This window comes from Nicotiana tomentosiformis, chromosome 2 (assembly GCF_000390325.3).
Source record: "Nicotiana tomentosiformis chromosome 2, ASM39032v3, whole genome shotgun sequence".
Lineage (NCBI taxonomy): Eukaryota > Viridiplantae > Streptophyta > Magnoliopsida > Solanales > Solanaceae > Nicotiana > Nicotiana tomentosiformis.
In genome coordinates this window covers 126,764,212-126,778,279 of record NC_090813.1, presented here as the reverse complement: position 1 = coordinate 126,778,279, position 14,068 = coordinate 126,764,212, and the positions used below count along the sequence as shown (strand labels likewise).

At 35.8% G+C, this 14,068-nt stretch overlaps 1 protein-coding gene and 1 long non-coding RNA gene across 2 annotated transcripts; both read left to right on the top strand.

Moving 5' to 3' along the window:
* The first annotated feature begins 678 nt into the window (after nucleotides 1–678).
* On the top strand, nucleotides 679–2,939 carry LOC104085349 (UDP-glycosyltransferase 83A1). Its single transcript, XM_009589358.4, has 2 exons — nucleotides 679–1,203; nucleotides 1,865–2,939. The coding sequence occupies exons 1-2, from the start codon at nucleotides 723–725 to the stop codon at nucleotides 2,818–2,820; spliced, it is 1,437 nt and encodes a 478-aa protein (XP_009587653.1). The 5' UTR covers nucleotides 679–722; the 3' UTR covers nucleotides 2,821–2,939.
* Nucleotides 2,940–4,599: 1,660 nt separating this feature from the next.
* On the top strand, nucleotides 4,600–5,134 carry LOC104085348 (uncharacterized). The gene is made up of 2 exons (XR_683822.4): nucleotides 4,600–4,692; nucleotides 4,818–5,134. It is a non-coding gene; the product is annotated as an uncharacterized lncRNA (long non-coding RNA).
* The last annotated feature ends 8,934 nt before the right edge of the window (nucleotides 5,135–14,068 follow it).

Sequence of the window (14,068 nt, the reverse complement as noted above, 5' to 3'; positions counted from 1 at the left end):
CACTTAGACATATTATCAACTTTATATGCTAATGTAATTAAATGATAATCTCTCTAGTAAGAGGTAAATAAGTTTATAGTATAGTATAGATAGATAGGTAAATGTTCCCATCTAAAATCCATTTCTTGGTATTGAACTCCAGTACCTTGACTGAAAGAGAAAGGGTGGGAGTGATCAAATTGCAGTGTTAAAAAGAGAATCAAGTGCTGACGTCCATCTTTTTTGAATCCACCTAGACGTAGAATATTAAGTTTATTATTTCTCGTACATAACTTCGTTTTCAATATGTCAGCTGGGACATCTTCCAGATAATGTTTTCTAGTGCTATTTTTAACTCCTTTTGGTCTTCATCCAGTCAGAAAAGAGACGAAAATAATCTATTCTATTTCGTGACAAAAATTATAGCCTGGTGTGACAGGAATGGAATAAGATTCCCCAACTTAAATCGCATAAAACACTAGAGCCAGCAAATAATAATTCATAAATAAATTAAACTTATATACGCTGACCGTGTAAAGAATAATGTAACCGACCTTATTTCCAAGTTATTGATCTAACTTTTTATGACTTGTTATTACTTATTAGTAGTTATATTTTAGAAAGAATTATTTTACACTGTCAGTGTCATAGAAGTTAAACTCTATCTATATAAATCTACAATGCTCCCCATAACAATATGCTCATACACATTTTCATAAGAACATCAACAATAAGAAACAAGAATGAGCAAACATCACATACTAATGATACCATATCCAGTACAAGGCCATGTTATTCCCTTGATGGAGCTAGCTCAATCCTTAGTCAAATATGGCTTCAAAATCACTTTTGCCAACACCGAGTCCACTCACAAGCGTATTATAAATTCTTTAGGAGGAAAAAATATATTGCATGATCAGATTCATCTGATTTCAATTTTGGATGAATCAGAATCAGGGGAAAATAATAATGTGCCAGGTAAGTTATCTGAGGCAATCTTTAAAGTCATGCCTGGGAAAATTGAGAAGCTAATACGAGAAACCAATGCATTTGAGGATGATAAGATCACTTGTGTTATTGCTGACCAGAGCCTTGGTTGGGCTCTGGAACTTGCTGCCAAGATGGGAATTAAGAGAGCAGCCTTCTTAACAGCTGCAGCTGCTAATTTGGTACTTGGTTTTAACATTCCAAAGCTGATTGATGATGGTATAATTGACAATAATGGTAAGTACTTTCTACCAATTGCTGTTTCTTCGAAAATTATGCATTGTAAACTTTTATGTACGGATTTAAGTTATATACATTGGGCAGTGTATTACACTGTCGGTGTAATTTAACATGTGATGTTACACAGGACTACGCACCTTATGCCATGTGGTATCAAGGGACATCACTTGATCAAAGTTTTTCACTAGATATCTGTAAGAAAATTAAAATATTGGGGATACGTATAGAAAATTACATCGCTTGTCACTATAGTAATTTATTTATTTGTCTTTTTCTACAAATTATGACACCGCTTATGTAAACACCACTGATGTTACGTGATGCCTCCCTTAAGTGTCTGAGAAGGGTGATATAAGAAAAATGACTGACTTCCGTATGATTATTTTCCGCAAATAAAAAGCTCGTTGAATATGCCATAATAGCAAAAAAGTAATCACACGAAAGTCGGTTTCCTTTCCTTATGTCGCCCTTCCACGACACTCAAGAAGGCAAGGAGTAACTGATAGTAAGTTAACCAGTTTTACTAGGTTACTAATTATTAATAGAGATTACTTGTAATTACCTTATAAGTGACATGATTGTGTAAATATTTTTACATCAGTAGTATTTAGAACTTAAACTCTTTATCTATAAGTGAAAAATTTTACCTTTAATGCAGGGACTCCAACAATAAAGGATCATATTTTTCAGTTCGAACCAACTATGCCTATCATGAATACATCAGACTTGGTTTGGACACGCATGGGGAATTTGACCATGCAAAAAATCATTTTTGACATGATGGTTCACAACAACAAATCTGTGAAATCAGCAGACTGGCTGATTTGCAACTCAATATATGACCTTGAACCAGGAGCCTTCAACTTAGCACCAGAGATTGTGCCTATAGGTCCTCTTTTGGCAAGCAATTGTCTCGAACCAAGCATGTCGCCTCCAGAAGCAGAACCCCGTATTTCTTCTAGAGAATCTCCTAATTGCGAAGTTAGTTCAGTCGCCGGATCCTTCTGGCCCGAGGACTGGACTTGCCTAAACTGGCTTGATCAACAACCATTATGTTCAGTTGTGTATGTTGCTTTTGGGAGTTTCACATTATTCAATGAAGCTCAATTTGAAGAATTAGCATTGGGGCTTGAACTAACAAACATGTCATTCTTGTGGGTTGTGAGGAATGATGCTCTAGATGCTAAAACAGATGTTTTCTTGAAATTTTTTATGGATAGAATAGGGAAGAAAAAAGGGCAAATAGTGAGTTGGGCACCACAATTGAAGGTATTAAGTCATCCTAGTATAGGTTGTTTTGTGAGCCATTGTGGTTGGAACTCAACAATAGAAGCAATAAGCAATGGAATTCCTATCTTATGTTGGCCTTATTTTGCTGACCAATTTATGAACCAGAGCTACATTTGTGATATATGGAAAGTTGGAGTAGGAATAAACAAAGAGGCTAATGGGATCATCAATAGGGAAGAAATAAAGCATAAGGTGGAACAGTTGATGGGAAATGCATTCAAGAAAAGAGCGTTACAATTCAAGGAAATGACTATGAGCTCTGTCAAAGGAGGGAGGTCTCACCAGAATTTCATAAATTTCATTCAATGGATCAAGTCATCATAGAAAATTGAATAAGGGGTTTAAACTCATGCATTATTCTGTTGTAATGTGGTTATATCATTGTGTTGTTATGTCATCGGGATTAGGAAATTAATTCTGGTATAAAATTCGGTATTACTTTATGTTGTTTGGTTAGAATTTCACTTCCGCTACAAGCAATATAGTATAATTACATACCACAATTCCGTTATTATTTCATACCGGATCCATCATAGGACAACTTTACGGACAAAACCTAAAAGACTAAAATGACCTTTGTTTCATCTTTCTATTTTTATTTAAACTAGTATCTATGCACGTTAATAATGACACATGATGGTTTAAATATTTATTTATATGAAGAAATAATAAAATCTTATTAATGAGAGAAATTTTGTATATAATACTACAATAATCATCTAAATATCCAAAGATGTTGATACATTAGCATAATATGTGAATTCAAAATGAAAGGATATCATCAGAACTTACATAAATGGTCAATTTTAGTTATGTTAAATAGATAATTATGTATTGTAGTTTAAAGGTATCTAATGTGATGGTATCTTACCGAACACTTCTTTATAGATGATATTTTTTTTGTATAAGTTTCCTTCTAATGCTTTAGTTACTCTGCCATAACTAGAACTCTTATTGTCGATATTGATATCTCTCTTGAAAGTGCAACATATAGTTATTCGTGTAAGAAAATATATTGTGATAAATATAGTTCAATATTTAGAATATTTGTGTTTGTGCTTTATTTATTATAACTGCAAAACATAAACACACTGAAAATTATTTTCACACAAATTTAAAAGAATATTCTTTAGTTTTGGAAGACGAAAGTTGAATTCGGGAATAAACACATACTTAGACGTACATTGACCAGTATCATAAGTTCTGCATGTATGACGTTATTGTTTAAACTTCTATATACTATGTGTGTACTATTACACAAGCTTCAACGGATCTAAGTTCTCAATAGCATAACGGACATAAACCTATATGCAATGCAAGATCAATTTTAACTTAGTCTATTATATGTATGGTAACACTAACATACATAATAAATAATAAACTTGACAACAAACATGTACGATAGAAGGCCAACTGGTATTAAAGTATTTAAGTATTCTTCTTGGTAGTTATTGTTGGTATCATCTTCTATTGAGTCAAAACTAAAAAATACTTTATTTTTACCATAAAACTTAGCAATCAACCTTTTATTTAGTTGATCAAGATATCATTACTAAAAAATATCTATTTTCCGACCGAAAAATATCGGTCGGAAATTCCGACTGATTCGGTTGCAACTTGTGGAAAAAAAATATCTATTTTTTAAAAATAATTTTATGGCAGACACTCTGACCGTATTTGTCGAAAACTTTGGCGCAAAATACCACAAAATATATTTGCGTAATTTTCGACCGTTTCGGTCACAAAATAAAATAAAAATTAATTTTTTTGCGACCGAATCGGTCGCAAAATATGTCATATACGAGATTTGACTAGTTTGACCCAGTTTTCGACTGCATCGGTCGCACTTTCAAAATTTTGAAATAAAGTTTCGACCGTTTTAGTCGCAAAATAAAAAAAATAATTAATATTTTTTTGCGATCAATTCGGTCGCAAAATGTGTCATTTACGAGGTTTGATTAGTTTGTCCCAGTTTGCGACCGATTCGGTCGCACTTTCAAAAATTTTAAAAATTGAAATAAAGTTCCGACCGTTTCGGTCGGAATTTGTTTTTATAACCCCGCCCAACATCCCTTTTTTCTTTCTCTTCTCTCTTTCTTTTCTTCTCTTTTCCCCCTCCTCTTCACAATCGCTTTCTTCTCCACCTTACTAGTGTCGCTTCTCTCTTTCCCACCATCTCTAGTGTCTCCCCCTCCGGTCAGTCCACTTCTCTCTATCTATCTCTATCTATATATCTATCTATCTATTTATTTCTCTCTCTATTTTCCCCTTTCCCACTTAAATTCCAAACTTATTTATTTATTTATTTATTTATTTTGCAGTTCGGGGGAGGCTGTAGAATTCTTGAGATTGTTGGTTGTACATGATAAAAATGGCTCGGTGTGTTTTATATCCATTTTCATATTTTCTTTCATTTCTAACATGAAAGGTATTTGTTCATAGTTGAAATATTTTTCTTGTAGTTAAACCTGAGGTAGCAACTAGATTTGAATTATTCCTAATGTAGATCCACTTGTGGCATGTGGGTAACACTTTGTTCTCTCAACTGTTGATTTTTAAAGAAACACTAGAGTAACGTATACTGATATTTCACATCTTGTATTGCAGTTGTACTCCAAGAGTTTTCCATTTGGGTCGATTGAACGTTTTTCTTCAAATTAAGCTTGATTTGGTTTTATTCTTTGTTATTTTCTTTTTGTTCTTTATGTTACTATCTATGCTGAATATTATCCGAAAATTTCCAGATTCGAAAACAAGTAGTAGTAGAAATTATTACCTGGAAATTTTCAGATTTGTGACCGATTCGGTCGCAAATTTGAATAATAAAATAATTAAATATTCCGACCATTTCGGTCGAAAAATTTATTTACTATTTAATTGTCCGACCGAATCGGTCGGAAAACTTAATTATTTTATTATTTTATTATTCAAATTTGCGACCGATTCTGTCGGAAAATTACCGACCAAATCAGTCACAAATCCCTAAAAATTCAATGCGTCCCAGACTATCAATTTTGCGACCAATTTGGTCAGAAATTTTTGATTGTTTTCGGTCATAAATTGTTTGCGACCATGTGTTTTCCGACCAATCATTTTCAGTCGAAAATCCATCGGAAAAGCTCAATTTTTGGTTGATTTTCGACCGTTTTGACAGTCAAAATTTAGTCATTTTCTAGTAGTGATATTCATTTCTGCTAGCTAAGATAGCTCTTTAATTTCTATCATGCAATTTGCACAAATTGTGTTTTAATCTAATGGTGAAAATATTTTCCTTAGTAAATGCACTACTATTACCATTGGGGTTGATAACCAAGTGTTCTAAAAGAACCAAATCATCTTTTATTGGATGCTCTTATTCGTTTCCGACACGAAGCAAGAAGTCACTGAATGTTGGATCTGTTCTTACTTTTATATTTCTTGTCATTTGAATATTTTTCATTTGAGGTCATAAGTATAATTTTGGCAAGCTAGCTTTTACAGTCTCTGATTTGGTCAATTTTGGAACTAATGATCGTACTTGACAGAAATCACCTCCCAAACTATTACTTTTCTACCAAATAGTTCATCGATATCTAATATATCTCTAAAACTCCGGGCAATTATTTCGACCGTCTGACTATAATGACCCGACCGATCGTCTTGCTTTATAGAACTTTGTTCCCCTAAATAAGACTTTTCATACTTGTTTTTACTGATTTATGACTTGCGTGGATGGTTGGTTCGGGATTTGGAAGAGTTTGGATTGAAATCGGAACACTTGGTTCCTTAAGGTTAGCTTAAAAGGGCAAGTTTGACTTCGGTCAATATTTTGAGTAAACGACCTCGGAATTAGAATTTGATGGTTCCAATAGGTTCGTATGATAGTTTCGGACTTGGGCGTATGTTCAGACCGGGTTTTGGATGACCCGAAAACGTTTTGGCGCCCAATAGTGAAAGTTGGTTTGGAGCAGGTTTTGGTGTTATCGAGGACCGAATTGAATTCTGAGACCAGGAATAATTTCGTAATTTCATTTAAAACTTGCACCCAAAATTTGATGTCATTCCGAGTAGTCTAAGCATGATTCGGCGTATTCGGAGGATTTGGAAAACTTAATGTTTAAAGTTTGATTCAATTCGGTTTTGGGGTATGATTCTTGATCTCGTTGTTATTTTTTGCGTTTCAAGAGTTAGAGCAAGTCCGTATTATGATTACAGACCTGTTAGTGCCTTTGTACGGGGTTTCGAGTGGCTCGGGTGAGTTTCGGACCCCTCAGAGCAAAGTGTGAGAAATCAGAAATGCCCAATTCTGGGACCATCGCGTTCGCGTAGAAGGAGTTGGGGCTAGGAGGAAAATGTGCTACACGTTCGCGAAGGTCTGGGGCCAGTGACCTTCGCATTCGCGTGAGGCGACTCACGTTCACGTAGAGTAACTAGGCTGGGCTGGGGCTGCTTTGTTCTTCGCGTTCGCGTAGTGTAGTCCAAGCCAGCCTCCATGTTCGCGAAACATTGATCGCGTTCGCGATGAAGGATCTTTATGGGGAATGTGTCATTTGCCTTCGCGACTTAGGCATTTTTGGGGTCAGTGAGTTTAAAAATCGGGACTTAGGCATTTTTTGGGGTCAGTGAGTTTAAAAATCGGGACTTAGGCATTTTTGGGGGTTATTTATTACACTCTTGGGAGATTTTAAGGCTCTTAAGGAGGATATTTTGACCTAGCTTTGTGAGGTAAGTAATTTCTACCTAATGTGAATTTAATACATAGTTTATGGGTAGATCATAACATGTAAATTAGTGAAAACTCATGGGTTAGAGGAAAACTAGGTTTTTGATAAAAATGGAGTTTTACCACGAAAATGGTTATGGAACTTAAAGAAAATCATATATTTATGTTCCTAAGGTTATGGGTAACAACTTTCTTCAAAAAATTTCGGAATCCAGGCACGTGGTCCCGAGGAAGTAGTTTTAGAAATCTTGCCATTTGAGTTGGAAAATTTCTTTAATAGTTGAAAAATGAACTTTTAAGCCTATATTGATTAGTCTTCACACTATTTGGATAGCTTCGGATTGTTCGGTACCAAATTGAGGGTTTGGGGAATAAGCTTGGACTGGAAAGTAGGCCTTGAAGCGAGGTAAGTCTCTTTTCTAACCTTGTAAGAGGGAAATATCCCCATAGGTGAACTTAATTAATATGTGATTATTTGTGGGGGCTATATACGCACGAAGTGACGAGAGTCCGTACGTGGCTACTATTCATGTTATGTCCGGGTAGTTTTAGGCTTACACCATGCTTTGTGGACACTGTTAACTGATCATATATGTTGATTGTATTGGATAAAACTAAATTGAAGATTTTAAGAATTTCAAAGGTTTCAAGTAAATTATTATTTTGAAAAGAATTGAGGGAAAGCTATGTTATATTTATATGTAACCGCGTCGCAAGTATATTTCGCGAGCGGGGTGACTATTTCCTCTACTCTCATGGGAGCAGGCCGTTCGCCTCGGCAGGATGCATCTATGGTTCGCGCCGTTCGATCCTCGGCAGTGCACATTTTATATTTTTATGTTGGATTGGGTCGAACGTCCTCGGTGGAATTTGTGTGTGATACTAGGACTAGAAGCCTTTGTATACTTGGTATAAATCTACTGTTTTAGAGGTCATTTGTTTTAAATAAAGGAAGTGGTTTGGGTTCTTAAATATGACGGAAGAAATGTTCAGTTATTTCTTGTTCTGAGTTTATTGTTAGTTATGTATATCATGCTTATTTAGAATCACACATTACTATATTTTTGGCCCTAGTAGGTGTCGAAATCGACCCCTCGTCACTACTTTTTCGAGGTTAGACTAGATACTTATTGGGTATATATATTTTATGTACTCACGCTACACTTCTGTACTTGATCGTACAAGATTTGAGGCAGGCACATCTGGCCACCAGTCCGACGCGTAGATTGATTTCCCAGCTCGAGACTTCCCGGTGAGCTGCCCTTTTGAGCCGTTCTGCAGTAGCTGGAGTCTCTCTTAGGCTTTATTTTCTGTATATTTCCTTTCAGACAGTAGGCTAGCATATGTTTTGTATATTCTACTAGATTGCCCACATACTTGTGACACCACGTCTTGGCACACACTAGTAGACTTGTGACTTTGGTTTTGGCTTACATGATTTTGATTTGTAATCGTTGCTTCCACTTATTTATATTAAAATTGCAACCTTATGGATTTTCTTAACTACTTATTAATTTATTTAAAATGGGAATCACTAATTGATCAGTGTTGGCTTGCCTAACTACGGTGTTGGGTGCCATCATGACCTATAATGAAATTGGGTTGTGACACTGACGCTTAACTAAAAGCACTTCATCCCATATTATCACTTTTGCTTTCCTTATAAATTTAGTACTATTGATCTGATTTGATATATTTGTGATGGTTATTTCAATTATTTGAAGAGGTATATCAAATCTAAATTGAGTTGTACGACCTCATAATAAAATTATTGTTGGTACACCACTTGTTCGTATTGCTAACAATATCATGCCTCTTGATATGACATTTGCAAGTAATGCATGACATAGGAATATTATTTCGATTCGGACGGAAGCATCTATAAAGGATAATCATGTTGTACCAGGATCGATTTTTTTATAATATAGTCTTGAAAGCTTATTTTTGTTCAGGATTTAGCTTTGATTGTGCTTTCTCAAACACTTGTATGGCCTTCTTAATATTATATTTTTTTCAACTTGAAAAATAATTTTACTCATATGATAAATTTAAAAAATAATTTAATTGGATTCTCTTGCTAAATAATTAATTAAATTTTTTAATTATTTGGTTTTAATATAAAATATAATTTATTTTCTATTGATTTAGATTCTTAATATTAGTTCATCTCATGTTTGAATATTATCCACCATAAATTTTATTTTCAAAGAGTAAATAGATCGATGACATTCTACTTTTAGATCTTTATGTTTGCAAAATCATTAGTGGTACTGGCTCTTACCAACAATTTTCTTTCTTTACTCACACATTTATATTCTTAAAAAGTTTCTTAGTTGTTCCTTAATAATTGGATATAATTTTTTGTATTATACGAAAAATTAATAATAATAAAATTATTTGAGTAGGAAAGTAATTTAAATATAATATAATAATATATTATCGTGATGATTGTTTTTCTCAATTTCAACGCTTTATTCAGTCCGTTTAGAATTACATTTAATTTTTGTATTTTGTATTGAATATTATAAATTGGTAATGTATTACCAATATGGAGAATTCTTATCAAATTGATTTTATTAAACCTTCCTACATATTTTTAATAATAATTCAATAGACAAGATTGTATTAATTTTAAAATCTTAAAAATTAAAAAATTTAACATAGAAATTATTGTAGTTATTACATCTATGTCATTTCCCTATGAATTCTCTTGTTTAATATTTTAGGGCTATTTTGGTCTATCAATATTATATTAGTGCTTTTATAATAATATATGCTCTCTTGTTTCTAAATAGATTAGGACAATATAATACATTTTTAAATTAAATTAGTAATAGAAAGTTTTTAAGAAGTATATCCTAAAACTAATAGGATTATGTCACGACCCAATTTCACCTATAGGTCGTGATGGCGCCCAACATCACAGCTAGGCCAACCAACTAGTGAATTAAACATATATTTTATTCCGTTAGAAATTTGTCCGAGTAATTAAACCCTTCTTACTTGCACTATTTAAGAAAATATAATCGGTTCTGATTAAATAAAAACCAAGAAAAATAATTAAATCTATAATTCTACTAGTGTATGTGCCAAGACCTGGTGTCACAAGTATATGAGCATCTAGTAGATTATACAAAATTTTCAAATACTGTCTGAAATAAAATAGACAACATACAAATCCAAAAGAGAGATACTCAAGGGCTGCAGGACGACTCAGGAAGCAGCTCACCACTAAGTCTCTGGATATCTCGGGTATGCACCGGTAGGACCACCCGTCGTACCTCTCTTAAGTCCTGCACAAAAAGTGCAGCAAGCGTAGCATGAGTACGTAAACAACGTGTACCCAGTAAGTATCAAGTCTAATCTCAAAGAATAAGTGACGAGAGGTCGACTTTGACACTCACTATGAGTCAATAATATTAAAATAAAAATATTTAAATGAACATGATTTATGTGAATAATAATAATAATTTTCTTAACAAGCGAAAATGAATAATTCTTTCAAATTCAATGATTTCAAGTACTCAATTATTTTCACAAGCTGCAATAAAATGTCAAGGCATCGTGTAATTATTATTATTAAGCATGATTTATGCTGAGGTCGTTCGGCCCGGTCCAGAGTGTCGTTTACACTGCCGAGGGACGTGCGGCACGATCCATAAATGCATCTTTACTACCGAGGCATTCGACCCGCTCCACTCCTTATGAACCTCCGGAATGAGAAGTTATTATAAGGCTAACACATAAGGATGTACAATTTCTATTAACAGTCAAGTAATTTGCACAAAATTCAAGTATATGAAACTTCGGTCTTTTTAATATAATTCCAGTACTTTAATTAAAAGGATGCATTTATCACAAGTAATTCATGATTTGAGTCCTAAACTATAATTAGTAGCTACACATGGATTCTCGTCATCTCGTGTGTAATTAGCCCCTGCAATTAGCAATAATTATTAATTTAAATCACCTATGGGGTAAATTCCCTCTTACAAGGTTATACAAGAGACTTACCTTGTCTCAAAGTCCACTTTCCGATCACAACGTCGTGTTAAACTCTCAATGTGATGCCAAAAAATCCAAAAGTATCCAAATGTTATACAAAATAATTAATACATGCTCAATAATTCTAAATTAGGCTATTAAATTAATTACCCAACCCAAAATGGAAAAAATTCTAAAATTCACCCCGGTCCCACGTTCCCGAATTTCAGAAATTTTCGGAGGAAATCGTTACCCATAATCTCAAGAACTGAAATGTATAATTTTCATCCCATTCCATAACCATTTTCGTGGTTAAAATCTCATTTTTATCAAAGCCTAGGTTTTTCATCTAAACCCTTGATTTCCACAATTTACAGGTTATAATCTATGCATAATCTATGTATTTAACTCAAAGTGTGTAGAATTAACTTACCTTCAAGTTTCTAGTTGAAATACCCTCTCAAAACGCTCCAAAATCGCCCAAGAATGGAGGAAATATGGGCATATATGGCTAAGCCTCGCCCCTTTAAAACGTTCTGCCCAGATAACATTTTTGCTTCTGCGGCTCCGCATCTGCGAAAACGACCTCGCAGATGTGGCTCCTCCCTTAACTGGCTCGCCCGCTTCTGCGGTCAGCGGCTCGGATCTGTGAGACCTCCTCTGCAGTGCATGCGCCGCACCTACGTTTGATCCCACTTCGACGGCCCTTGGACCGCTCCTGCCATCGCGCATCAGCTCCCAGCTCGTCCATACCTGCGACTTTTGGGCTGCCAACACTTGGCCGCTTCTGCGAGCTTTGGGCTCGCTTCTGCGAGCTCGCACGTGCGGCTAGCCCTCCGCAGGTGCGATTACACTAGAAGCCTGGTGCAACAGCTGCTCTTCAAAATTTGCAAACTTGGTCCGAGCCTCGTCCGGTTAATACCTGAGGCCCTCGGGGACCGCCTGAACATACCAACAAGTTTGAAATCATAAAACGGACTCGCTCGAACCCTCAGAATGTGTAAAACAACATCAAAACTAAGAATCATACCTCAAACCAAATTGATTCAACTTAAAATTTTCAAATTCTTCAAATTTACTCTGAACGTGCCGAAACATACTTAAACTACTCAGAATGACACCAAATTTTGCTAGCAAGTCTTAAATCACCGACAAGTGAGGCTTGATGAGTTGGTAAAAGCACCTCCACCCACGAACGTTAGGTCCTGGGTTCGAGTCACGCTGGAGGGGAAGTGTGAAAACACTATAAATCCTCCTAATTTGGGAGGGGTTTAAAACAAAAGTCTTAAATCACCATACAGAGCTATTCCCAGGCTCGGAATTCCAAACGGACCTCGATTACTCCAAAACCTACTCCAAACCAAATTTAAAGAACCTTAAACCTTTAAATAGCTAGTTTTTACTATTAAGCGTCGAAACGCTCTTGGGTTGTCCAAAACCCGATTCGAACATACGCCCAAGTCCAAAATCATCATACAAACCTATTGGAACCGTCAAATCCCGATTCCGGGGTCGTTTTCTAAAAATGTTGACCGACGTCAAACTTGCCCCTTTTAAAGCCAAACTAAGGAACTAAGTGTTCCGATTTCAATCCGAACACTTCCAAATTCTGAACCAACCATCTCCGCAAGTCATAAATTAGTAAAAGCACACACGAGAAGTCTTATTTAGGGGGAACGGGGTACAAAAAGGCAAAAACGACCGGTCGGGTAGTTACATTCTCCACCTCTTAAACAAACGTTCATCCTCGAACGGGTTTAGAATTATACATGTAGTGCTGAATATGTATGGATATCTGCTCCGCATGTCTTCCTCGGCCTCCCAAGTCGCTTCCTCGACTGGTTGGCCCCTCCACTAGACTTTTACCGTTGAAATCTTCTTGGACCTCAATTGGCGAACCTGTCTATCAACAATGGCAATTGGCTCCTCTTCATAATCCAAGCTCTTATCTAGCTGAATTGTGCTGAAGTCTAACACATGTGATAGGTCGGCATGATACTTTAGGAGCATAGATACATGGAAAATCGGATGAACTCCAGATAGACTGGGAGGCAAAGCAAGCTCGTAAGCAACTTCCCCAACTCGTCTAAACACCTCAAATGGGCCTATAAACCTTGGGCTCAACTTGCCTTTCCCACCAAATCTCATGATTCCCTTCAGCAAAACCTTCAAGAGAACTTTTTTACCCACCATAAACGATAAATCATGCGCTTTCTGATCCGCATAACTCTTCTATCTGGACTGTGCTGTACGAAGTTTCTCCTGAATTTACTTTACCTTTTCCAAGGAATCTTTCACCAAATTAGTACCATATAACTTAGCATCACCGGGCTCTAACCATCCGATGGGTAAACGACATCGTCGACCATATAGAGCCTCAAATTGAGCCATCTCGATGCTGGATTGGCTAACTATTATTATAAGCGAACTCGGAAAAAGGCAAGAAACGATCCCACTAACCTCCAAATTCAATCACACATGCCCTGAGTATATTCTCCAAGATTTTAACTGTCCACTCCGACTTCCCATTGGTCTGCGGATGAAAAGTTGTGTTGAGCTCTACACGGATCCTCAATTCACTCTGTACTGCTCTCTAGAAATGTGAAGTAACCTGAGGGCCTTTATCTGATATGATGGAAATTGGCACACAGTGCAACCGAACTATCTCCTGAATATAAATTTGGGCCAACCTCTCTGAAGTATACGTAGTCACAACCGGAATGAAATGTGCTAACTTGGTCAACCTGTCGACAATGACCCAAACTGCATCAAACTTCTGCAAGGTTCGCGGCAACCCAACTATAAAGTCCATAGTAATGCGTTCCCATTTCCACTCCGGTATCGTCATCTGCTGAAGTAGGACACCTGGCCTCTGGTGCTCATACT

Coding starts and splice junctions, on each gene's coding strand:
- LOC104085349 (XM_009589358.4), top strand. CDS start 723: ATGAGCAAACATCACATACTAATGATACCATATCCAGTACAAGGCCAT. Junction 1,204..1,864: donor TGGTATAATTGACAATAATG/GTAAGTACTTTC, acceptor CCTTTAATGCAG/GGACTCCAACAATAAAGGAT.